Source organism: Planococcus citri, chromosome 5 (genome assembly GCF_950023065.1).
Source record: "Planococcus citri chromosome 5, ihPlaCitr1.1, whole genome shotgun sequence".
Lineage (NCBI taxonomy): Eukaryota > Metazoa > Arthropoda > Insecta > Hemiptera > Pseudococcidae > Planococcus > Planococcus citri.
In genome coordinates, this window is record NC_088681.1 from 63,267,322 (window position 1) to 63,293,380 (window position 26,059).

Genomic DNA, 26,059 nt, shown 5'->3' on the forward strand with positions numbered 1-26,059 from the left:
TTTTGAATTTTCAAAAATTCGCCAAAAATCGAAAAATGAACTTGAGCAGCTGAAAATTTGGTTTTGGGGGTTTTAGACTACGCTCTTTCCAAAAATGCGGCCCTGTTCAAATCGGAGTGTGACACCTCAAGAGGTTCCCTTGTTAGGTCAATTGACCCAAGTTTGATGTTCGAAATTCATCAAAAATATCGAATAATGTGTTTCAGCTCTTGAAAGTTTGACTAGTGACGTATCTTACGAGTAGCATTTGAGACCCAATTTCTAAGATAACTTGTCATCGAGCATCTTGCATTGAAATAATAACACAAATATGATTTTCATTCAAATTACATCGTATCATAAACTTTCAATGACAAATAGGTAAATAAACCAAGTGTTTTCATGGCAAGCTCCACAGTACAGTATTCCATGTGGAGATGATACATAGAAACAATGCATGAAATGTTGATCTGGCACCTTCAACAATTTTCTTTCAAAACTGGAGTGACATTTACGCAGAACGCATCGTCAACTTCGCATTGTCGATTGGAAACGCTCGTTTCATCCGCCATTTTTTCTCAATCGGACTCGGAGTCGGTGATGAATACTCATCTGATCTATGCAGCGACTCGAATGATCTCGGTTCTGGAAATTTCGAGGATTGAAATCCGGCAGTTCAACTGTTGTACTCTATTTGCAACTTTCGTCTTGAGGAGTTCTGCTGTAAAATAGACCGATGGACTCCTGTAACAAGAGATGAACGACGAACGTCATGGCAAGTGCTTTCATTTTTATTTTACTCTGTGCGAAATTTTTATTCTCGCACTTTTCAATTGATCATCCACAACGCGTGTTAGGGGTTAATTTATCCAATTTTCGAGTAGTTTTCGACTCGAATTCGAAATCTAAGTACCTTGAAAGCGTCTCTGAACTTTCGAGAGGTGATCTGATACAATAATGGGTTCATCATGGACGACGTATAATACATAATGGCCGAAACGTAAGTAACAACGTCGTAGATCTTCATCATCAACGATGAATTCGTACCATACATGGCGACTAATCTTTGAGCGTGGAATGGAGCCCAGCACAGGAAAAAAGTGACCACAACTGCAACTGTATGAGACAAAATTAAAAATTATCAGTGTTCATTGGAACATTTGGAACTAATTTTCGTACATCAATGTTTTGTAATTCAAACAAATATTGTGCACTACTTACTGAGCATTTTTGATATTTTTCGTTCGGGTCGTTGCTGACTGAACATGGAACTTCGCGATGTGTTCGCTGAACTGGCATTACCGTTGTAGAGCGATTTGCGTTTAAGAGATGGTTTCATTTTGCCTGATTTCTTTAATTTAATACCGATCATCGCGTATAAGTAGGTGATCAAGATCATCGGTACGATGAAGAAAAATATTGTCGATAATTCGAACGAATGAGGTAGAATGATTCGTTTCAATGTGCATTGTAAAGTTTCTGGTCCCCCGTGGGCGACTAAGCCGAATTGGAAAGCCTGAAAAAAAATGTCTCAGTTTAGGTTTCTTTTATATAATGTAGAATTAGCTATTTTAAATGGATTTTTTACTAATGTTACAATAACTGTTACAAGGCTGTCACTTTTTATGCAAATTTTGACAAATCGCTCCCAAAAACTTATTAAACCATATGTCACACGATTTTTTTCATTTTTAAAAATTGGAAAAATGGGGGGGGTGCCAAGGGGGGCGTAGGAAATGTCAAATCAAAAAACTGAGTCCATATTCACATTCAGCACTCTCGAAAATATATGAAACGATATGTCACACGATATTTGACATTTTTCCACATTTTGACCAAATTAATAGTGAACAGGGGGGGGGGGGGATTTTCACTGAAACTGATAGTGTAGCAGATTATGTCATGTGACATATCGTTTATTTGGTGTTTTGAGGCACTGAATTCAAATTTCAACTTGATTTTCTGATTCAACCTTTCTAACCCCCACCACGAGCACCCCAAATGCGATTCTGAACATGAAAAAAATTCTCAAAATTTTTACGTTTTGCTCGATTATTTATTATTTTGATTGAATGCTTTTCGAGCATTCTTATGAAATTTTAAACGTGTTTTAACAATATTTCGTGACATTTTTTCCTTAATTTCACAAAATTTGCATGTTTTAATTAACAATTTATGCAATTTCTGCGAAATTTTGGCAAACTTTTCTGAAATTTCAATAAAGTTGGTACGTTTTATGTTTTTCTTGCTGTCATTTTTACGTGTTTTAGTCTCATGTTCTAGGCAATTTTTTATATATTTTTGAAATTTTATTATTGTTTTTGGTGATTTTCTTGTTCATGTTTCTCAGTTTCTGCACATGTTTGATATTTCACACGATTTGCTAGTTTTTCTTCAAACAATTTGCAATTTTTACTGAGTTTGCCATGTATTTTTTGTTTTTTTTTTTTTTGAAAAATTTCCAAGTATAGATATTTCAAGAGTGTTTTGTACAATTCTTCGTGAAATTTTGCAATTCTTTTTTTTTCTTTTTTTTTGAAATTTTGTCAGTTTTTGGTAGTTTTAAATGATTTTAACGTCTTTTAAAATGCTTTTATGACATTTCACCGAGTCTTAACGATGTTCTAAATTTTTTTGTGATTTTCAATTATTTGAATTATTTATATTTTCGTATTTTGATGTCACTCTAAAGCATGTTTTATGTGATTTTGGGCAAGTTTTTTTTTTACTGGAATTTCATCAATTTGGTGATTTAAATTGAGTTTCATGTTTCTAATATTTTTATGCCATTTTGGCATTTTTTTGCGACGGTCTGTTCAATTTTTTTTAATCCTTTGGAAAATTTTGATAAAATTTAATCAACTTTTGGTAATTTTTATTAATTAAAAAAATGTTTTTTGTGTTTTTATTGAATTTAAATGTTTTTTTTTTTTTTTTTGCAAAGAAAATCTAAATCTTGAAATTTTTTTAAAAATTACAGAAAACCTGCGCTGTTTTGTCAAGAAATACTAAAAAATCTCCCTTAAAAAAAAAATTGCAAAGAAAATCGGTACCTATCATTTTTATGGGAATAGTTGCGAAAAGTCCAGCTGTTTGCTGAAAATTGATAATGTCTTCATCTTTGGCAAAAATTGACCAAAAATATCGTTTTTTAGCAAAATTGCGAAAACATTTCTCCTTTCTCCACAGAAATTATTCTTCAAAAGCTTCGCTGTTTTGATAAAAGTTGCAAAAAAATCTCGCTTTCTTGAAAAAAAATTTCCAAAAGAATTCTATTTTTAGCTGAAATTGTCTTTTTTCGCAATATATTCAGAACAGTTCCATTTTTTTCTGTTGTCCAAGTCTTGCTTATTTTCCAGAAATTGCCAAAAAATTGATCTTTTGACAAATATCTACTTATTGCAAGAAAGTATCATTTTTAACAAAATAATTGTTGAAATGTCCTGTTTTTTGCTGAAATTGTAAAAATTGTTGCTTTTATGCAAAAAATTAACAAAAACGCTCAATTTTTCAAAATTGAAAAGACTGCTCATTTTTTCGAAATTGGTCAAAATCTTTTAAAAATTGACAAAAAGTTCATTTTTTCAAAATCAACAAACATGCCCAATTTTTCAAAATTGACAAAAATGTTCATTTTTTAAAATTGACGAAGATGCTCATTTTTTTAAAATTGACAAAAATGCTCATTTTTTCAAAATCGACAAAAATGCTAATTTTTTTCAAAATTGACGAATCAAAATTGACAAAGGTGCTCATTTTTTCAAAATCTAAAAAAATGTTTGATATAGTGAGATTAAACATGATTGAGATAGATAGATTTTATCAGAATTTCTACCTACGTACTGAAGTTTAGAAATATTCCCTAAGGTAGTGAATATTTGCCTCGCCAGGTTAGCTCAATATATCGGAGAGGTCTCAGTCATACTACTCACTTTTCACAGAAATAATTTCCAATCACCAATCAAAAGCATACATACAAGATAATATGATTTATTGTTGCTCGGAAACATGATTAAAGATACATATTCTATCGGTTAATCGAGTATAAAATGATTTTACTACCTTAGACTCGAGTTGGCATATTATGTAATAATTAATATTCGTTAATAGATAATGAGGGTGGTAATTGCTTACCCATTGAAACTGTACACATTTCCTAGAAAATGTGTTATTAATGCAGGTGACTTTCTCACCAGGTTCACAAACTGTCCATATTTCCTGCCTCTTCGGTATGTCCCTAATACTAGACATGGTCGGCAGGGGTTGGTTGTTTTTACTGAGGGTGCTTTTCCAGACGAGAAGTATGTTCCGATGGCCGGCAGGATGGGAAACATACCCAATAGGGAACGTGAAGAATTACGATCGATAATTTTAATCACGAAGCGAAATAATATTAACCACTATAGAAGTGGGCGAGATCGGAAAAAATAGGAGATGAGTGTCCTTGTAGAGGGAACTCATCCGCTTCTAACTTACATAAATACACTTTGAGACCAAGAACCGGCTCGCGCGTTCACCGAATACGAGATCTAATTAAATTCAAATCATGTTAGATGTAACTACTCGGTAGTCTTGCGACCACCGAGTAGGAGATGCAGCTTAATTGGGAATGCAACTTGCCCGAAAATACAACAACTGCAACTAGTTCGGCTCGTGGCTGTGTTGCTCAATTTATAGTCGTAGGTGCATCGTTCGATGCGCGGCTATTGATGACATTGAATTGTCATCAAAATGTATTAGAAGAAGTTCTCACATTACCAGACTTGCGCAGTCTTTGGGAGTTGTTATTTTAATCCTCGCTACGGTGATGTTTCTTATACTCATCACTACGGCGATGCTTTTATTAATCATCCCTTACGTGATGAAGGCATATTTCCTCATATCATATGCCCTTCCGGGGGTTGACCCCTTTACAGCAGGTCACGGGGGGAAGCACGGATCACAAAAAATAAGAGGAAAAATATGCCGTACCCCGCTCTCCCCTCCCTTCCAAACAAGGGAGGATGCGCCACCCCTGCCCCTCCGTACTTTGCTGCGTTGATCTGCAGACTATTTTGAGGTGACAGGTTTTCACAAGATGGGTCGGAGGGTGGGAATTTTGAATAAAAATGCCATTGACTTTTTTCCCCGCAATCAAAGACACCAATTGCTTGATGATCAGAGACCGCAGTGTCAATCAACAGGATCGAAAATGGTAATGTTTTTTGTGAGAATAGTAAGAAAATTCTAAAATTTTTGAGTTTTAAAACGGCCCTTCTGTTTTTTGTAGCCAAATGTTTCCTAATGGGTTCGATGCGAAGATTTTCCTTATCAATTTAGATGGAATAGATACGCGAAGTATGTACTCTGCCAACGAGAGTGGTTCTTGGTCATCAAGTAGCATTATGTTAATTTGGCCTATAAATTTAATAAACGTTCTTGCGAATATGATAATTACGAAAAGCCAGCTTCTTTTATTTTTTATAGTGGTCATATCGCAGCTTTTAAGTTTTTGTTTCCCCATTTTTGAATTCATACCCCCATCAAAATGGAAGAAAAATTGAAAAAGTTCAAAAGTTTGCGAATGTGTTGTAGTCTTACCTTCCTATTCTCTAGAGAATGCATACAGTTTCAAAGAATTTAGCTTAATTCTAAAATTTTGCGTAATTCTAAAATTTTTATCTAATTTTAAGAGCATAATGTATTGCATAAAAATAAGTGCAGAAAAATATGGTTCTAGTATTATTGAAAAAGGAGACTGAATGTAAAAAATGGTCTGAAAAGATTGCGTAATAGTATCAAAAAAAAAATTTTGCTTAATTCTAGAATTTTGCTTAATTTTAAGTGAGTAATATCTATACATAGCATGAAAAAACAATACGTGCATAAGAGTAGAACTATTGATGCAAAAATTGAATAGAGATGCATATAACATATATGAGTGTAGAATACAAAATCTGAACTATTGAATAATGTGGATTTGTAAAAAATTAATTGTTGAAGAATTACGGATATTTTGTGATGGGAAGATGTGGTCGTTTAGTCGCCAACAGTATTATTATCAACGAATCTCAGCTTTTCGAGTTATGAAATCTCTCGACATCGTCATTTAATATGGATCATTACTCAGGACTGCGTTTTTGTTGAGTCATAATAATTCTGTGGGGAAACAAACTATTAGTGTGTTTTTCGAAAAATACTTACTTATTGTATCTTGTGTATAGATGGGGGTCTGAAAAGTTAGTCATGCTTTATTTTTATACTTAACTCTAGGGTTAGATTAAAAAAAATAAATGATTAATTATGTACAGGGAAGATTCAATTTCACTTTTATTAGGCACTTCCAGTGATCCAGAGCTCTACTGGTTTCGGCTAAGGTAGTCGTTTTTATTCATCGGCTTCCGTGTCACTTATCTCTTCATCTTGCGATGGTACCCGTTGATCGTTATTGGAGTATCTAGAATCAGAATAAAGCAGTGTCGCGCGCTCGCGTGACAAATTAATCGACGGCAAGCTGACTCGTTCATCCTGTTCTATGGCTGCTTCTACCATACGCACGATTCGATCGGTGCGTCGGCGTACATGTCGAACTGAGCTGTCGTTATCGTCATTTTTTCGACGTTCTAGGCGATGCAGTTTACCCATCTTTCCGAGATTACTGTTTTCGTCGGAGGAAGTTTGTGTGCTTTGTACTGCTACTGCCTTTGTCGTATTTGGGTGAGAAGAGGTTGAGGGTGTGGAAGGATTAGTGGTTGAACGGGGAGCTATCCTTACAGGGGTCAAGCAAATCCTAGGGATTTTTAAATCAAGTGGTAGTAATTGAGGAGTGTATTCTGACAAAATATCTACGTCAGGTGTAGGGGGCCTAGGATTTAGGATTATTGTTTGCTTTCGTAATACCTCAGGGATGAATTTGTCTCGCATTGTCGGGATTATATTGGCATATAAGTTAGATGGGTAGAAGGGACCTTTTTGGTCCATTCCAGCCCTGTTTCTGTGGAGTTCTTCGAATATATCTGAGGTGTGGAAAACCCTTCCTCCGAGGGTCCGTTCCCAATCAAAATTTAGGGCTCGGTTGATTTCTGAGAAAGTCGTTTGGTTGATATCCTCATGTGGTATGAGGGGGAGGATTATGAGTTGTTGAACTTGTAATTTTTTCAACAACAGACAGATTGCTTGGAATGCATAAAAGAAGTGTTCATATGACGTGTTTCGTTCCACATCAAAATTTCCAATTGAAATCATTATTCTCTTTGGAAGTTCTTTAAACGTCCCGAGGTATGAGAGCAGTCCGGACGCCAGCATGTCTCTACGGTACATTTTATTATCAATCAGGTTTTCATAGGGTTTAGACACACCTAGGTATTTTGCAATACCGTTGGCGTGTCCATCCCCCATGATTAAGATATTGTATGCGAAAAATGCGACGTTGTATGTATCTTCCAAAATTTCATATCCCGCGGCAGTAAAGCTGTGCGGGTAGGAATTAATGGGATAAAAGGGTTTTAACTCGGCTGAATCGGAGCCGAACCGTGCTTTATAATTTTTACGAAAAAGGTTTTTGTCCGCAGATGTGCCCTTTTTCGGTTTTGGCGGGGGAATTTTTGATCTTAACCTCGTAGCAGCTACGTGGTCTGAAATATTGCCAACTTCGGAGTCTGGAGCCCTAGAGCTGTCAGACGAGGTTGATGGAATCGGCTCGTTCATATTTATGCAATCGAGTTGCGATATTATGGGCTGGGTCACTGGGTTATTTTGGATATTTTGATTTTGAGGATTGATAATCGTTGGGATCGGGGTCTCTACAGGCTCCGGTCTTTGAACTGGTGCAGAGCCACAAGAAAGATTTTGTGGTTTCGCAAAGGCGGATCGTGATGATTGTTGGACTCGTCGCCACGAGGGTGAAGGAGATCCTGAGTTGGAAATCGAAGGTTGTGGCAAGACGGGTTCCATTTGAGAGGAGGAAGGTTGGGACTCGGTAGATGAATTCATTCTCGGACGTAGATTTGCGAATAGGTTTCCTATCTGATGATCTAGGAGCCTATTATACTGCGTCGTCAATTTGGCGTATTCCTTTCGATAATCTTCCACCTGACTTGTTAGGGTAATATTGTCATTGACCAATACCATCTCAATACGTGTAACGTAATCTCGTTGTAATGCTAGTTGATTCACTAGAGACTGGACTCTAGAGTCGGTATTGAGCACTTCGAATATTCGTAGAGATTGGTCAACAAAGAAAGAATCGGATCCTAGGATCAATTGGTTACATGACGGATGGGGACATGGGACACATGGTGCACCTTGTTCTGTTCTCATGGTGGAGTGTATATACAATCGGTATAGGCACCCAAAATGAAAAAGGTGACGACACGCCGTTATGTAGATATCGTCATGAATGGCTCTTGCAAATGGTCCTGGCAAGGCCAAGGATAGCTTGCATTGGTCACAGATTATCTCGCAGTACGACATAATCGTGAGGGGAAATTGAAATGATGATTAAATCGAAAAAAGTTAGGGAAGTTATCTCCAAAAAATTGACTAAATTTTGGGGAATATTCTAGACGAATTAAATTGAAATCATTCGAAAATCTGGAAGATGGTTATCGACATTTTTCACTAAAAAATTGCGATTAATAGGGAAATTCTATTGAAATGAAAGATGACCAACAAAAAATCGGGAAAAATCGATCGAAGAGTGATCTAATGGGGCTTTTGTCGACGTCTGTAATTGAATAACGAGATTTTTGAGACGGATTTGGAAAAATAATCAAACACAGCAGTTTGGTACAAAGACACAAATGATCAATCGCGAAATCGATGCAAAAAAGATCCAATTGACTTACTCAAATATAAGTCAACCAGATCAAGTTGTATTGGAAAAGCAAAACTCGGAAACGAATAGGTAAAGCAAAGTCGAAAACTTACCACAGCTAAGTTGAGAGATGTTGCGTGGAGCTCAGCACTACATATAATAAGGTTCGATTCGAAAAAAGGTAGCGCTTTTATTTTGATTTTACCAACTGTTTAGTTGATACAGATTAGATTGAAAAAATTATTCCCACCTCTGGGTCCATAAATTTTAGGTGTATGTGACCGTAATGAGCACTTGTGCGTGAGAATCGATAAGAAGGCGAGGTAATTATCAAAAATAAAATGCTCAAATAGGCGATAGAGAAAAAAAATAAGTGATTTGAATGACAGTTATGTCCTCGTACGTTGACGTGTTTATGGCCTTAGACTGGTTACCGAATGGTCTCTCTAGAAGTGGTAGCACTTCGTCTGGACTTATGAATGAAATTTTCAAAAAATGCTGACTATACTAAAATGAATCGCCAGACGAGTCGAGAAAATTTGCATACAGTTCAGTTTTTCAGAGTAGCGAATTCATAGAGATTGCTATGAATCGTCGGAGTAATGCAGGCTTATTACTTGCATTGCCGGCAATTATTTTGTTTCTATTGCTGCTGGCCTTGCTCGAATTTTGTACCTTACGTAGTATCTTAATGAGGTAGTAAGCAGCAGTGTTTCTAGTTGCCCATAACTGTCACATAACTCGCATCATTTACTGAGTCCTCTGTGTTGCGCTGGGAACCATTTAATTATCCACAATGTATCGATGATTATTTCGGGTTTCTTAGGGGGGTTTGTGGCTTTGCATCCTACAGTAGCATAATATTTAAATCTCGTCGTTTGACTATTGTCTATAACAGAAAAATTAAACACGTTATATGTATTCTTACGTATGGGCTGTTGCTGTTGTTGAACTGTAAATGCGCATAGTAATGTGTTAATTAAACATATATTATGCCTACGATTACGAGTATAGGATTTTTAATTGGGTAAAGGATGATTTTTGAATGGTGTGTGAAAATGCATCTTTCAGTGTACTGAACGATGGCGTAGTATACAGATTGATGGTACTATGTGTGTATAAATTTGGGAAAAATTATAGGTATTATGCCAAGACCTAGATCTCGGTATACTTTCGAGTATTCGAATTTGTCTTTTTATGAAACGGAAATAACTGCATGAGTAGGGAAAAAAAATGACTATGGGGAATACTCGTGAATCGTGTGCAAGTTACTTGTTAAGCGTATTCCTTTCCCAAATCATCTGGTGGCGAATATCGGACCAATGTGTGTACGTATTTATTCGGGTTCGTTTACGCATTCTTCTCCAGCTGGTATATGCGGGTGTCTACGCTCTGTGTTGACGAGATGTAGCAGGGTCAATGACACACTTGCTTACTGTGTCGCTGGAGTAACGAACTTAGGATGTGAAGACTTGTTGTTGATGTTTGTATTCGTACATGGCACAGTGGGGTTCCGGTTTCGTCTACCTGTTATGTGTCTATTTTTACCAAGGGTGCGAATTACGAGTTGGACATATCGTTCTTCGTCTGTATTTTAGAATGCTTACGTGTATAAAATGCACTGAAGACAAAAAAAAATGAATTATTAATCAAATGTGATTCTAAGCGTTACATTAAAAGGGATATGTATTTGTTGGGGAATATAAGAAGACATGTGATAAGATAATTTTGTATACTGATTACTTGGGAGTACGCAAGGACATATGATGGGGTAATTTCTGTATACTCCCAAACAGTTTGGGTTGCGTATTTTTGAGTTTATACTACTCGGAGCATTATTGCTTGGAAATGCACAAGGACATATGATGAGGTATTTTCAGTGTACTTCCAAGCGATTTAGATCGTAGTTTTGTAGCTATACGAGTATACATACCACTGTAGAGTGACAGAAGGGGTTATGGGGTTTGAAAATATCTACACTTTCTGATTCTTAATGCTTTGCTTGTCGCATGTCTGTTGTGATAGAAGTAATATGTGGTTATTGTTGCAATCAGAAAATGTGTCAGGACATATGATAGGGTAATTTTCGCACATTTTCCAATTCGCAACAATAGAGTAGTGAATTTTTGCAAGGCATTAAGTTTTCCATGATGGGTTTCCTTCATCATCTGATTTTTCATCAGGAACCATTTCGAAGAACCGAGCGATAGGCTCTTGATCGCTATCAGATACGTAATTTAGGAATTTTGTCTCAAGCTGTTTTTTCCAGTGAGTAGCGGGTTTAGTTCGTAATTTAGCGAGAACTCGCTCAGATCGTGTCCTAGTTGGCAGAGATGTAGGCCTTTGAGCACTTGCCCCTGCCCTAGGAGCGTTTAGAGTTTCGCTAGGTTGCGATTCTGGAATAGCAGAGTCAGGTGGAGTATCCAATGGGTTTTGAACATTGGAAAGGTCATTATCGGGTGAATTTTGGGGTGCCATAGGAGCATCCAAAAATATTTCATCGTCAGAATCTTGGCTATCTTGACTGTCTTGGCTATCGTCCAAGGTTGAAATAGTTTCTTGGGATGAAAATTCAGTTGCCCTATTCTTACGTGGACGGCCTCTCGTTCTTTTTATCGTAATAGGGGGTCCGTCCTGTGCCCCTGAAGTGGAAGGTTGGGATTGAGAAAGGGTTGAATTTTGAGACGCGTGTGTTGTAGCTTGCGCCTTTTCAGGTCGTTTATTTCGTGCCTCAGCACGTTTTTCACGAGCTGATTTTGCTACTTCTTGTAGGACCACTTGAGATGCTTTTCGAAAATCTTTCCTACTGATTACAATTTCGGTGTCATCCTCGTGATCTGAATCAAGGTATAATTCATCATCTTCACTGTCGATTTCAGATTCGTTTTGATAATCAGTGAGAAATTCTTTGATTCTTTGCTCTAACCTGCGCGAATCAATGCTAGATTTGAAGCAAACTTCGCTTCTCAATTTTTCTAAGTTCTCTTTTGTAATAAAAAGAGTCAATTGGCGAATATTTGCTACTCTGTTGATTTCATCCTCATCGGTTGGTTCTAAAAGATAGCAGTTATGGCCATTTCTTTGGACAACGATGTAGGGTCCAGTTTTCTTTTCATATAGTTTGCCAGAAGTCTGTTTGGCAAAAGATGATTGTTTATGATTGGCCATTAAGACCCAGTCTCCCTTTTTGAAGAATGTAGGATCTGGGTGACTTTTATTGAAGGCATATTCTTCTTCAATTTTCTTCAACCTTCTTTTCTCTCGAATAAAAGTCTCAACCAGTTGACGGTGGGTCATTTCTTGGATTTTTAGAGTGTCTTGTTCAATAGTATAGACAGCCTTTTTAGCCAACGAGTCAGCGATGATGTTTGTAAATTCATGTTTTCTTGCAAAAACATGAATAAATTCGACTTTTTCAAACTCCTTACGAAGTTCGAGAATTTCTTTAAATAGGTGTTCATGATGGACTGGTTTATTACGCGAATTTTTCCAATTATTGGTTTGCCATAATGAGCAGGTATTGTTGAGCGCTTTTATAGCGTAGTTCGAGTCACTCAATAATTTTACTTTTGTGATCTCATTTTCTTTAAGTACTTGCAATGCTGTACGAATTGCAATTAATTCCGCAAGGTTGTTCGAAATTGGGTATTGAGTGCTCGTTATACGTTCAGAAATATTTAAAATTGAGTCTGGCGCAAAACAAATACCTATTCCAGCAATTGCATTCGCGTCACCATTTTTTGAGCAGGCTCCGTCCGCTGTGACACGGACGTAACCGTCTGTGTCAAATATTAGGTCTATGTCGGGGTTTAATGTTTCCTCAAGACATTTTTCAGTCGAAACAGATGGAATTTCGCGTTTTATCATTTTTTCATGAATCTTGATGAGTTCTTTCTTGAAGTTGAACTTTACACTTGTCTGGGGTATTTGTAATCCAATAACATCTGCGATGCCCCAGGCTTCATTGGGTTTGAATCCAAATGATGTTGGTGTATTGTTCAATTCATCCTCAATTTCAGAGATTAATTCTTGCCATCCACAATGTGAACGTAATGGATTGTGGTTTTTATTGATTTTTACTCGTAATTTGTCTCCAATCCAGCGCATCGTCCTTTCCACAGATGAAGATTGTGGGTTGTATGCGCTGGTGTGAGCAACTTGAATGTGATGTTCTTCGAGTAAATTGTACCAAGAACTAGAGATAAATTGTGAGCCATTGTCTGTTATTATTTTCTTGATATTCACTTTATGACTTTCAATGTCAAATATTATTGTAGCCATTTGCTGACAGACTGACTTTTTCTTGATGTTATATAATGTTCTTAACCATGTCCGGTTTGTAAAGACATCTTTTGCGACCAAGAGGTATTTTGGTTCATCTTTCATTGCAGGAAGGGGTCCAAGCAAATCCACAGATAGAACATCTCCAAGGGCATAAGCTTCTATTTGAGCGTATTCAATAGTCTTATGGTTTGCGTAGTTCTTATTGACCTTACAGACAATGCATACGTTGCCTATTTCGCGAATATACGCCAGTGAATTGTTGTGATAAAATATTCTACGAAATATTACGTCGAGTTTGGTAGATCCTACATGGCCATATACGCAATGTAGGTAGTCAACAGTATCGTAGAAAAGCTCATTAGGCAGGCATGGTACTTTTGAACCATTTTCTAGTTTTTTCATGAGAATTTTCTCCCCTTTGGCGTTTTTGAAAATTTCAAATTTCGAAAGTTTGTTTTTCTGAGCATCTCTTTGCTTTTTATTGTTTGCCGGGATACTTTCCTCAAGAATTTCGATGAGTTTTTTGCACGTTGTATCTGTCTGTTGGTATGATGAAATGTTTCTGAGACGTTTATGAAGTTCAGGAATGTTTTCAGCAAGAAATTTGACTTCCAAGGGTGCAATTCCTGTCTCAAATTCTTGTGAATAAGGTTCCGATGGCTCAGTTTGAGGTTCGAATGGTTCCAGCTCTGTTGGATCTGAGTCATCTGGAATTTCAACATTGTGGACTTCTAGCTCAGGTGCCTTTATTTTGTAAAGGGTCTTGTTAGAAAAGTTCATATCATAGATAATGTCGTAGCAATTTAACACAGTTACCCAGTGAGCCGCCTTTCGGTGGGTTTGAGCAATTTCTCTAAATCGATTGATAATTGGTAAAAGGTTCGATCTCACATGGACTCGTCGTCCATGTAACCACATTTGGAGTTTCTGAACACATTTTACCAAACACATAATTTCTCGGTCAAACAAGGTGAAGTTTTTCTGATGCTCTTTAAATGCTATCGAGATGAACATGATGATTCGTTTGTCATTCTCAACCATATAAAATAGAACTCCGTTCATCGAGTCATCAGAGAGTTGAGTGTCTAAGAACAGATCACCTTCCTTTGGAGCTTGTTGTAGTTTAAAATCCTTCTTGAATTCAGCTTTCAGGGTCTCAAAGGCTCTTTGTTGTTTTTCTGTCCACTCAACAGGTACGTCACCTTTCGTAAGATGGTAGATGGGATTTACAATTTGTGAATATTCAGGAATGAAGTCCCTATAGAGGCCCGTGTTGCCAACTAAAGCCAAGATATCGTTCTTTTTGGATAGAGAGAATTTTCCTCGTTTAGTGTGTTTCTTTTCAAATTCCTCTAATTTTCTAATTTTTTCACTTTGTTTTCCAATTCCTTTATCGGAAATTACAAAACCAAGATGATCAGCGCAATTTCTGAAAAATTGAGTCTTTGTTGGATTTAGCTTCAAACCGTGCTCTCTAATTAATCCAAAAACTTTTTCGAGTCTTTTGATAGTTTCCTCAAAAGTTGTTCCTGATATTTTTATGTCGTCGACGTATTTTGTAATTCCGTCTTCGTTGGGGATGACTTGGTTAATCATGAGTACGAATTCGCCTGATGAAATCTTCAAGCCATATGGTAGGCTGATGAATTCGAACACTTGCCCTTCAACTTGGAAGGCGGTAAATTGTCGTGATTTTGGGTCAAGTATTAGCTGCCAAAAGCCTGCCGTGAAGTCGAGGGTGCAAAAGAACTTGTCGCCAGCATTGTCATAGAGCATGCTTGCAATCGTATTTGGCTCAGTTAGGACATTGACTAAGAATTTATTGAGTTCGTCGGCGTCGAGACATAAACGAATATCTCCATTTTTCTTGACTACAGGTGCTAAGGTGTTTATATAGCATGAGTGTGAATATTGAATTATGCCAAGAGCGAGCATTTTATTTATTGCTTTGCGTAAGGCAGGCAATAATTTTTTACTGGGCCGAAATTTTTCCCCTCTCCATGGTTTCAGGTGTTCATTTCCTTCTTGAAACGTGAATTTCACTTGTTCACCGGTGTATCTACCAGGGTTGAGGTCAAAAATATCGGCAAAATGCTGTAGTCTGTCGAACCCGCGGATCGCTTGTTGTAATGTGACTGATCCATTTTCAACAGCCATGTTTAGATCAGCTCGTAAATTCTCTTTAAAAGTACGTTGAGCCAATCTACGCTCTTCAAAAATTTCTTGTTCAGTGATGGTATAGTAAGTATCAGAGATATCCTCGGAAGATGTTTCATATTTTTGTTCCTTAGCCACCAACGAGAATACCGTCAATGCACTTTGGAATTCATCAGTGTGCATGAACGGTATTGTGAATTTTTCACAAAATTCTGGTCTACATTTTACGAGTCGTTTAGGGACATTCAACTTCATTTTCAAATAGTCCATTGTTATTCTACCCATAATAAATGTCTGACCTGGTGCATCAATGATGTAGAATGGTACCTTTATTATTTCATTTCCAAGTATCATTTTTAGTTCCACAATATAATTGGCGGATGGAATGAGTGAATTATTAGCCAATCTAAGTTGGACTTGTTTTTTGAGTTTGATAAACTTCATCCAATTTGGAGCCTCTTCCAGGAATGTTTTGATCATTAAACGAGAAAGTACATTAGGAAGTGCCCCTGTATCGAGCTGTAACGCAACTTTTCTCGCACCAATGATGACTGGTACGACACACGCCGGGTCATTAGTTTTTTGAGTCACCAGTTGCGAAGAAGTGGCTGGGTCAGGCTCGTCGTTATTGAGTGAAGTGTTATCTATCGCATCGATGAACTTGATATTCTGTTTTTTCTTTGAGTTTTGGTTGACTATTTTATGAAATCGTTGTTCATTGATTTTTGTGACTAATAACTCGCCCAAACTCATAATTGTAGGAGAATCTGATAGGATTGCAGGATCGTTGAAGAGATTATGGATTGCGTTTTTAATTTTTCTTTCTGGTTTGAGTCTATTGCGTAAATTTGGATTTTTAAGCGTTGAAACTTGACCGATTGGGGCTTCTATTGTGGTTGTAGTTTCGGTGGTGTCACTTCCCAGGTATTCTACTTCTGCATAAGTAGGAAGTGCCGCCATTCTTTCTTTGAATGATTCGATTCGTGCTATTTCGGAAATAAGTATTTTGCGGATATCATGGTACTCTGTGATTGAAGGAAAATATCGTTTTAGTGAAGGGACATAGTGGAATTTCTGATCTATTGGCAACAATTCTTTGCGTGCATCAACTTTGGGTCTGGTGTATTGTTTGCCCTGGCTATGAATGATTTCTGTTTCCAAAAAGCTCATAGCTGGTGTACGTAAGAATTTTACTTTAGGATTGTTGGCTACACGTACGTATATGTTCTTAAAGTCAATATAACGTGCTAGTTTTATTTCGAATTCTCCTGGTACACGTGGTTTCATCAGAGGAAATAATAGAATTATGCTTTGTGCACCCTTGTCGAGTAGTGAGTCGATGATACTGTGTAGTTGTGTTTCAATGACATGGTAAGGTTTACGCGAAAAATTAAATTCCAATTGTCCTGCAGAAACTATAAAGTGTGAATTTTTAGGGAACTTAGCTCTCTTCAGCCTAAGGTGTAATTCTTCAAGTGCTAATTGGTCACGTAAATATTCAGGTAAATCGTCTGATAACGTTGTCTCGCCGCGCCTTATGTAATGGCTTAAACCATCGCCGACGAAAGTATATTTTTCTATAGTTGATTCTGGGGGGGCTCTAAAGGCACTAGGAGTTGCCCCTTGGCTACCTAGTGGCTTTCGTTTCCCGATGCAGAATTTTCCTCTTCGTCAGAGGGCGTGGTCGTCATTAATTGCAAGGCAGCCGTAATTGTTTGCAAATCTAACTCTTCTGGCGCATCTGTAAAGATTGTATTTAACATGTTGCATGTTGCCACCTGATCAGTTAAATCGTCTGGGGGTGGTTGGTCTACAACATATTCATCCAAATCTTGATCAAATTCTACTGCTTGTACGGCAGCTGCAGGTGCGTTAGATTGCATTTTCGGTTTAAATCTGTTTATTGTCAAATTGCCATTTTTATCGATACCAAATGGCTTGGATGTTGGATTTGACATAGTCATATTCGGGTTTTTCACTTGATTCGGGTTTTGAAGTATAGTTTTCTGTTCTGGCTTATCCCTTGGGGGATAAGTTGTTGCAGGAAGATTCGACGAACTTGGGGGATAACGCGTAGGTGATTTTTCATTTTGAGCAGGCTGGTAATTGTTCGTGGTGTTTTCATTGAAATTTTTCGGAATCGCCTTCTGCGAGATTAGATTATAAATTGCCAGTAATTGCTCATTTGATGGTGTGCCCTTGTTCGTGTATCGCGGATTGTTAGCAGGCGCGGGTACAGGAGGGTCATTGAATTTACGTTTATAATTTCGTCGAAACATGATTGGTACTTCATTCTCTGGATCATGTTGCATTTTTGATAAATTGGCCAATTTTTCTAAGAATTGGTCCATTGTCTGTCCTTCTTCTCTTAGGCTGGGTTGGTGACTTTCTGGGGTTTTGCCTATGAGGATATCAATGATTTCGTCCTCACTTCTATGACGATGGTTTCGGAGTGATTTGGCCCATCTGGCCATTTTATTCGCCATATCTTTAAGGTCCTCCGCATACGCAAAGTCATATCTGCAAGCTTTCATTGCTTCATTCTGAGCTCTGCGATCCCAGTAAAAGTCCAGAAATTTATTTTTTAATTCGCGGTAATTTTGTACGTTTCGTACAGTCTCGAGAAATGATTTGCGAGTTTTCGTATCAATCACTCCCTTAAATGCCAAAATCTTGTGCCTTTCAGCTGCATTTGTTTCTGAAAAATACGCATCAAATTCATCCAAAAATTCATGCGGAAAATGCAGTTGATCGTCTGTGAATATAATTCCTGCATTTTTTATGGATCCAGCATCAATCGCGAGAGATTTGAATTTTGAACCACCACCCAATGAAGTACGTCGGAGTTTTTCTTTGATGTTATTGATTTCTTCGACAAAATGAGCACAACCCTCGTCACGTTTTTTAGTTTCTTGACAAATTCTGTTAATTGTCTCAGAAATTTTCTGCAGTTCCGAAGTGTTCTCTTTTGTCATAGAATTTGTCTCAATCAGAGCAATGCGAGTAGATCTTAATTTTTCTTTCAACTCATCGACCCATGCTCCGGCTTCTTTCAAGTTATTATGAGCTTGGGTCGCAAGATCAGAAAGCTTAGAGTTGACATAAATTCCAATTCCCTTTGCCTCGCATGCTACCTTTGTTGCATTTTCAATTTTATCTTTTTGTTTTTCAAAATTCTTTTTTACTTCAGACTGAATTTCTTCATTCCAGTCCCAAGTTTTTAGAAAAATTGCGTATACGTTTTCGTTAGTGGTATCCTTAAAAAGCTCTGGTTCAAAGGGGCGAGAGTACTGTTGAGTACCTATCCCTTCGTCACTTGGCGTTTGCTGGTCCATATCCTCATATACAGGCTCTTTGTTTGCCTGAGAATGATCACTAAAGAAGGAGTGAACAGAACCGTGGCTATTTTCTTGTTCCATTTCACTGATACTATTTAAACCCGATTTCCGATTACGTTTACGAAATTCGAAAAATTTAGAAGATTTTTTACTCACCCTACTGCGTGTATTCAAAGCTGGAGGAGTGTTCATAGAATCTCGAAGTGCAAGACGGAGGTCTGATGCGGAGGTCTGATGCGCGCAAAAGTACTATCGAAACTAATGAAAATGCTCAGATGGTAAGAGCTTATATAGTGAGCTTGGCTACTCAATTCGGCAAAAAGAGAGGTGGAAATTGTAGAGATTTGGTGGGAACTCCATTGTAATAATTTTCCCACGAATTTTGATGAGAATTGAGCTCTAGGTGCTTTCTCACGCTAGATTTCTCCGCTTCTGGGTTATAAAAGTCTATTTTAAGTTCAAATTTATGGCTTTTGCTCATATGGCACATTGTTTTACATTGGATCCTTTCTATTTTCAATCAATAAAACTGCCAAAATGTGACATTTTTCGCCGGAAATCCTATCAATTAGTGCCTGGTACCTGCAATTTATTGGTATAAAAGTATTGTGAATATGTGGGTTTGCTTTACTGCAGGATAGATAAATCTGTCAAAAAGTATGGGAAAAATGTCAATTAAATGCACAACAATGAATTGAACTATTTGTCTATTGTTAGTATAAGCGTTTTTATTTGGTTCTTATTTGTAAATAACGAAATAAAACTGACAGAATTAATGACTTTGGGAAATTACTTGGAGTATTTTAAGGGTTGTTAGCATGTGCATAAGCATAGAACAATAAGGCTGACAGATTAATGACTTGAATTTATGAGTTTTGAGAAAATTAATCGGAGTATTTAGCTACTGTGATTATTTACATTTTTGTTTTCCCACACTCGAGAGTATGAGAAAATTACGTCAGAAAACTATTGAATGGTAATAAATTGTCAAAAACTGTCAAAAGCTGACATATTAATGACTTGAATTAAAGAATTATAGATAATTAATCGGAGCTTTTAACTATTGTGGATACGTATGTTTTCGTTTTCTTATACTTAAAAGTACAAGAAAATTAAACAATAAAAATGTCAGAAAATTATTGGAAGGCAATAAATTGTCAAAAACTGCCAAAATGTCAAGTAAAATAGTTGAATAATTGGTATTGATGTTCCCTAATTTCCTATGTGATCAGTACAGAAAAACAGAAAACATTAATATGCTACCTTTAAGAGGTGCATAGCTATTAGTATTGTTAATTTTTAGTAGGCATAAAACAAATAAAACTGACAGATTAATGACTTGAATTAAATAATTGTAGAAAATTAATCGGAGTTTTTAGCTACTGTGAATGTTTACATTTTCATTTTCCCACACTCGAAAGTATAAGGAAATTAAGTAATAAAAACGTCAAAAAACTATTGAATGGTAAATAAATTGTCAAAAATTGTCAAAAGCTGACATATTGATGACTTGAATTAAGGAATTATATATAATTAATCGGAGCGTTTAACTATTGTGACTATTTACATTTTTGTTTTCCCATACTCGAAAGTATGAGAAGATTAAGCAATAAAAGTGTTAGGAAACTATTGATTGGTAATAAATTGTATAAAACTGTCAAAATGTCAAGCTAAGTATTGAAATATTGCGTGTTAATATTCTCCAGTTTCCTATGTGGCCACCACAGAAAAGCAAAAAACATTAACATGTTTAATCAATTAATTGGGAGCTATTATTATTGTTAGTTTTTACATGCGACGAAATAAAAGTCTAAGCCCTTATGTACCTATGCTTAATACAGTAGTCTTTTACGTATTTGTTGCTGAGCATCTATGTGCCTTGTACCCAATTACTTTGTCACGAGATAGAAATTAAATGGTGACATTTTTATTACACTGCAGCAAATAGGTGTAATAATGTGATTAAACGGAAGCAGTTCTATTTTACTAATTGGGCGTTCTCAGGTATCCGAGACGATTTTGTATATGCGGCAGATAGGTGTAATAAAGTAACCAGAAAGTGACGTTTTTATTGCTAAGCAATAAATGTCAACGCATTTAACCAAAATACTCAAGTTGTTTGTATGTTAATTAATTTACATATCTACTGGCGCTATGATTTCGTGGGAATCTTTCGGCTCGGATGTTTTTATAGGCATCCTGTTTGACTATGGCACGTGTGTGCAGCTATATGAGCTGGATACAAAGAAGATTCTCTATGGGGGTGATTTTTATATGGAAACAGATCGCGCTCTTTTCTAACTGAAAACTTGGTATTTTTTATCTTATGGTTTTAAGAAATTTTCATCGGAGATTTCAAGTCTTGCAACGATCTTTTTTGGACTAGATTTTTGAGATTTTGAACTTACACAGATGCAAAATGGGGTGGTTAGAGAGATGCATTTTTATAGAGAAATGTAACCAGTGTGGAATTTGATCAAATGGCCCAATTCCTGATAGGTATTTGATCATTTTCTCACTGGTAACTTGAGAAAGATTTTTACAAAGAGAAAATTCAATGAACTATTTACAGGCTGAATTTATTCCATCTTTCTACAGATTTTCGTCTGTAAAAACAAGAAATAAATTCGTTCCTAGGTACCTACTTGAATAAAATGAGCTGAACTGCTTATTTTACCCATGCACCAAATTGTTAAAATATTACTAGGTACATAGAAAATAACTAGATTAGAATGGCCAAAAAATTTTCATCAAAATGAGACATTTTCATGATTTTGAAACTGGGTGGCCTCACTCAAGTTGTCATTGTGCTCCATAGGGGAGGAATGAGTTTGAGTGAATTTTTTCTCAACCTAACTACACTCGTTTTCGGAATTTTGAACACTTTAATTATGAGCATAAAAAGATCAAAGTTTTATGCTTTGCATTTTGAGGGTAGTTTTGCATTTTCCTGTCAAATTGTCCGATTTTCATCTTCGAACTTGACAAAAAACGGCAATTTTGCCCTGATTTTAGGTCCGAATTCATCAGATGGGTAATCTGTTCCATTTGGAACAAAATTAACCTCGGAAGAATTTCTGCCTTGTTTGTGTTGTATTTTCAGATTTTCATCTTCGTAATTTTCACAGAAATGTCCGAAAATACACCACAAAGAGGTTAGCTAGGTTAAGAAGCAATTGAACTGATTTTAAAAGTATTTAAACTATTTCGATTCGGACTTGTACTGTTAAGAATCGCGAGTCAAAAATGGTATTATTAGAATTTTTTCCTAGTTCCTATTCTAAATTTTTGCATTTGAGAGTGTTTGAAAAAATTTGTTCTATTTTTGTTCTAATTTATAGACGTTTTTCAAATTTTTACATTATTTAGTGAAAATTTAAGCATTTCATGTATTCGGTATTTGTGGGCAATTTTCTAGTTTTTCCAATGAAGGAAAAACAAAAGATTCTCATGATGATAAAGAACTCACTTTAGGAGACAAGCTTACCAATCGCTCACGGGGAGTCCCATGATTCTCTGTGAGTTAAATGATTTTCATGAGAGTCCATATTATTGCAAACTATACCACAAGAAAATTGATTAAATTATCCAACTCTGATCTGTATTAAGCATGGACTTTCATGATGATAAATTACTCACTTTAGGAGACAAGCTTACCAATCGCTCACGGGGAGTCCCATGATTCTCTGTGAGTAAAATGATTTTCACGAAAGGTCATGAGAGTACAGATCATGAGTCAAATATTTCAGAATTTTATATTTTGGAATTTTCCAAAAGTACATGATGAATAAGGTAGCACAATTCTACTGTGATTCTTGAGATAATTATCTCCTTTGAGGCTAGTCAGGCTTTTGCCTTGCTCATTAAGGAGTTTTTTCTCAATTGGCACAGTATAGCTGCGATCCCCTACTCACCACGTAAGTGAGAGACTAGCAATTTTTGTATTATCAAAATTTTATTTTGCTCTGAAAATACACAGTAACCAGGGTACCACAATTCTACCGTGATTTTCGAGATAATTATCTCCCTTGAGGCTAGTCAGGTTTTACACCTTGCTCATGAGGAGTTTTTTCTCGATTGGCACAATATAGCTGCGATCCCCTACCCATCATGTAAGTCAGAGATTAATTTTTTACGAAGCCAAAATTTTACGTAAGTTTAATTTTTTAACAAAATTAAATTATTTTGACTCGGACTTGTATTTCTAAGAATTATGAATCGAATAGTATTTTAGAATTTTTTCCTGCCCCTATTCGCAATTTATACACGAAAGAGTGTTTGAAAAAATTCATTTTATGTACATGAAAAATATACTACATTATTTTAACATAGTGTTAGTAAGCCTTATGTACTGAGACTTTTCTCACTAAAGTATGAGCTATCTATCTACGAGACTTCGAGGCAAAAAGCGCAATTTTAGTGGGGTATAGGAATTTAAAAAAAAATCAAAATGAAAAAAAAAATCAAAAAAAAATCAAAAATTTTAGAAGGTTATAATTTCGATTAATTCGAAACGTAATTTTTAGCTTGAATTATGCTCGTTTTTTCGAGCTTTTTGGATTCAAGAAAGTTCAAAAATTAATTTTTTGGTAAATTTAAATTTTTACTTTATGAGTTTTCGAAGATACGTGGCATGTATGATTTTTTCTAGAGAGGTTCATCCACGTCAGGCGCCAGACTAAGTGATTAGTCAATTTTGACATGCAACATACCTTGGAAAATCATGTTTTTTTTTTTTTTTTTAAGAAAAAAATTCTGTCAAAGAGTCTAGAATTTTTGACATTGAATATTTTGGAATTATGGTTTTTTCACTCGAATTGTGTTCTTTAGGAGAACCATTTGGAATTCGAGTTTGACAAAATTTGATAAAAATCGAAAAGTTTGAAGATTTTAAAAAATTTGAATTTTTAAGGGTGGGTATTTTAGTAAGTCGGATTGAAAATTTTACAATTTTCATGAGAATTACGCGGAAGTTAGGCGCCAATATGATATAGTGAGATTAAACATGATTGAGATAGATAGATTTTATCAGAATTTCTACCTACGTACTGAAGTTTAGAAATATTCCCTAAGGTAGTGAATATTTGCCTCGCCAGGTTAGCTCAATATATCGGAGAGGTCTCAGTCATACTACTCACTTTTCACAGAAATAATTTCCAATCACCAATCAAAAGCATACATACAAGATAATATGATTTATTGTTGCTCGGAAACATGATTAAAGATACATATTCTATCGGTTAATCGAGTATAAAATGATTTTACTACCTTAGACTCGAGTTGGCATATTATGTAATAATTAATATTCGTTAATAGATAATGAGGGTGGTAATTGCTTACCCATTGAAACTGTACACATTTCCTAGAAAATGTGTTATTAATGCAGGTGACTTTCTCACCAGGTTCACAAACTGTCCATATTTCCTGCCTCTTCGGTATGTCCCTAATACTAGACATGGTCGGCAGGGGTTGGTTGTTTTTACTGAGGGTGCTTTTCCAGACGAGAAGTATGTTCCGATGGCCGGCAGGATGGGAAACATACCCAATAGGGAACGTGAAGAATTACGATCGATAATTTTAATCACGAAGCGAAATAATATTAACCACTATAGAAGTGGGCGAGATCGGAAAAAATAGGAGATGAGTGTCCTTGTAGAGGGAACTCATCCGCTTCTAACTTACATAAATACACTTTGAGACCAAGAACCGGCTCGCGCGTTCACCGAATACGAGATCTAATTAAATTCAAATCATGTTAGATGTAACTACTCGGTAGTCTTGCGACCACCGAGTAGGAGATGCAGCTTAATTGGGAATGCAACTTGCCCAAAAATACAACAACTGCAACTAGTTCGGCTCGTGGCTGTGTTGCTCAATTTATAGTCGTAGGTGCATCGTTCGATGCGCGGCTATTGATGACATTGAATTGTCATCAAAATGTATTAGAAGAAGTTCTCACATTACCAGACTTGCGCAGTCTTTGGGAGTTGTTATTTTAATCCTCGCTACGGCGATGTTTCTTATACTCATCACTACGGCGATGCTTTTATTAATCATCCCTTACGTGATGAAGGCATATTTCCTCATATCATGTTCATTTTTCAAAATTGACAAAGATGCTCATTTTTTCAAAATCTACAAAAATGCTCATTTTTTTTTCAAAATTGACAAAGATGCTCATTTTTTCAAAATCTAAAAAAATGTTCATTTTTCATTTTTTCAAAATCGACAAAAATGCTCATTTTTTCAAAATCGACAAAAATGCTCCTTTTTTTTAAAATCTAAAAAAATGTTCATTTTTCAAAATTGACAAAGATGTTCATTTTTCAAAATTGACAAAAATGCTCATTTTTTCAAAGTTGACAAAGATGCTTATTTTTTAAAATTAACAAAAATTCTCTTTTTTGTAAAATTACCAAAAAATAACTATTTTGTGCAAAAAATTCCAAAAAGTTACAATGTTTTGTAAAAACTGTCCGTCAATTACGTTTTTTTGTCAGAAAATTACAAAAAGCCCCTCTTTTTGATTAAAATGGTCAATTTTGTTTCATTTTGTAACGTTTTGTTTTTTTTTTTTCAGTGACTTTTTCTTTTTATATTTCGTTTTGTGACAAATTTAGGCATTCTCAACGAAGGTCATTTTCATTCTTTCATAATTCATTCAGTCATTAAAGAGCAGAAAATATAATCGCGAAGTAAGTAGGTAAATTTTACTCACTTGAGGAGCTGCGAAAACCAACGCCAAAACCCAAATCAACAATATCAGCCTAACAGTTCGAGTTAAATTGGTCACCGAGTACGCCAAGAATGGATGACATATCGCGATGTACCTTTCGAACGAAAATGCTGTAATTGTCAGTACGGTAGCGTTTGTCGATGTTTCAGCCATGAGTCCTCTTAGGACGCAAAACGTTTCGCCAAAAATGTACGGATATCTGAAAACGAAAAAATAAAAATAAAAAATACAAAACTATTCCACATTAATTGATACAGAAACTGGTTTCACTCGAACACGATAATTAGGTAGGATCGGCGCGTTACTCTGTATTAATTTCGATAATTTTCTTAAACTTCTTCTCGTTATAATGTCTTACATAAAAAATTACCTAGACACATAATGTACGAGCATGTTGCGATCTTTTTGTTCTCAAAAATTGCGCTCGATTGTGAAAATTCGTATTTTTTTTCTTAATGAATTACCTATAAAGGTAGAGGTAGAATAACTATATACATTGACTCGAATTTCGATCGTGTTCATTAAAATTCTAAAAATGGTCGTGTTTTTCGATAATTACTCAATTTGTTGCGTGTTACGCAAATGTGCAATACTGCAATAGGCTACGGTTTTCTTATTCGAAAAAAAAAAATGGGTTATATTATTAGTAATAATTAATATGATATTACGTAGAAGGTCTATTTTAATTTTTTCGAGAGCTATATCGAATTGTTATACCAGCATATTTGTATGTACATTTTTAAGTAGGTATTTGAATCAGAAGAATGAAAA

General features: G+C 35.9%; 1 protein-coding gene across 1 annotated transcript in view; it reads right to left on the reverse strand.

The window, feature by feature from the left end:
• Positions 1–297: 297 nt before the first annotated feature.
• Positions 298–26,059, reverse strand: part of LOC135849045 (pyrokinin-1 receptor-like) — a 35,372-nt gene continuing 9,610 nt past the window's right edge. Inside the window, exons 2-5 of the mRNA XM_065369182.1 lie at positions 25,271–25,487; positions 1,201–1,495; positions 893–1,095; positions 298–723 (exon numbers count right to left, since the gene is read on the reverse strand). Coding sequence (XP_065225254.1) covers positions 670–723; positions 893–1,095; positions 1,201–1,495; positions 25,271–25,487 — 769 coding nt within the window. The 3' untranslated portion in view covers positions 298–669. The remainder of the gene's footprint in view (positions 724–892; positions 1,096–1,200; positions 1,496–25,270; positions 25,488–26,059) is intronic.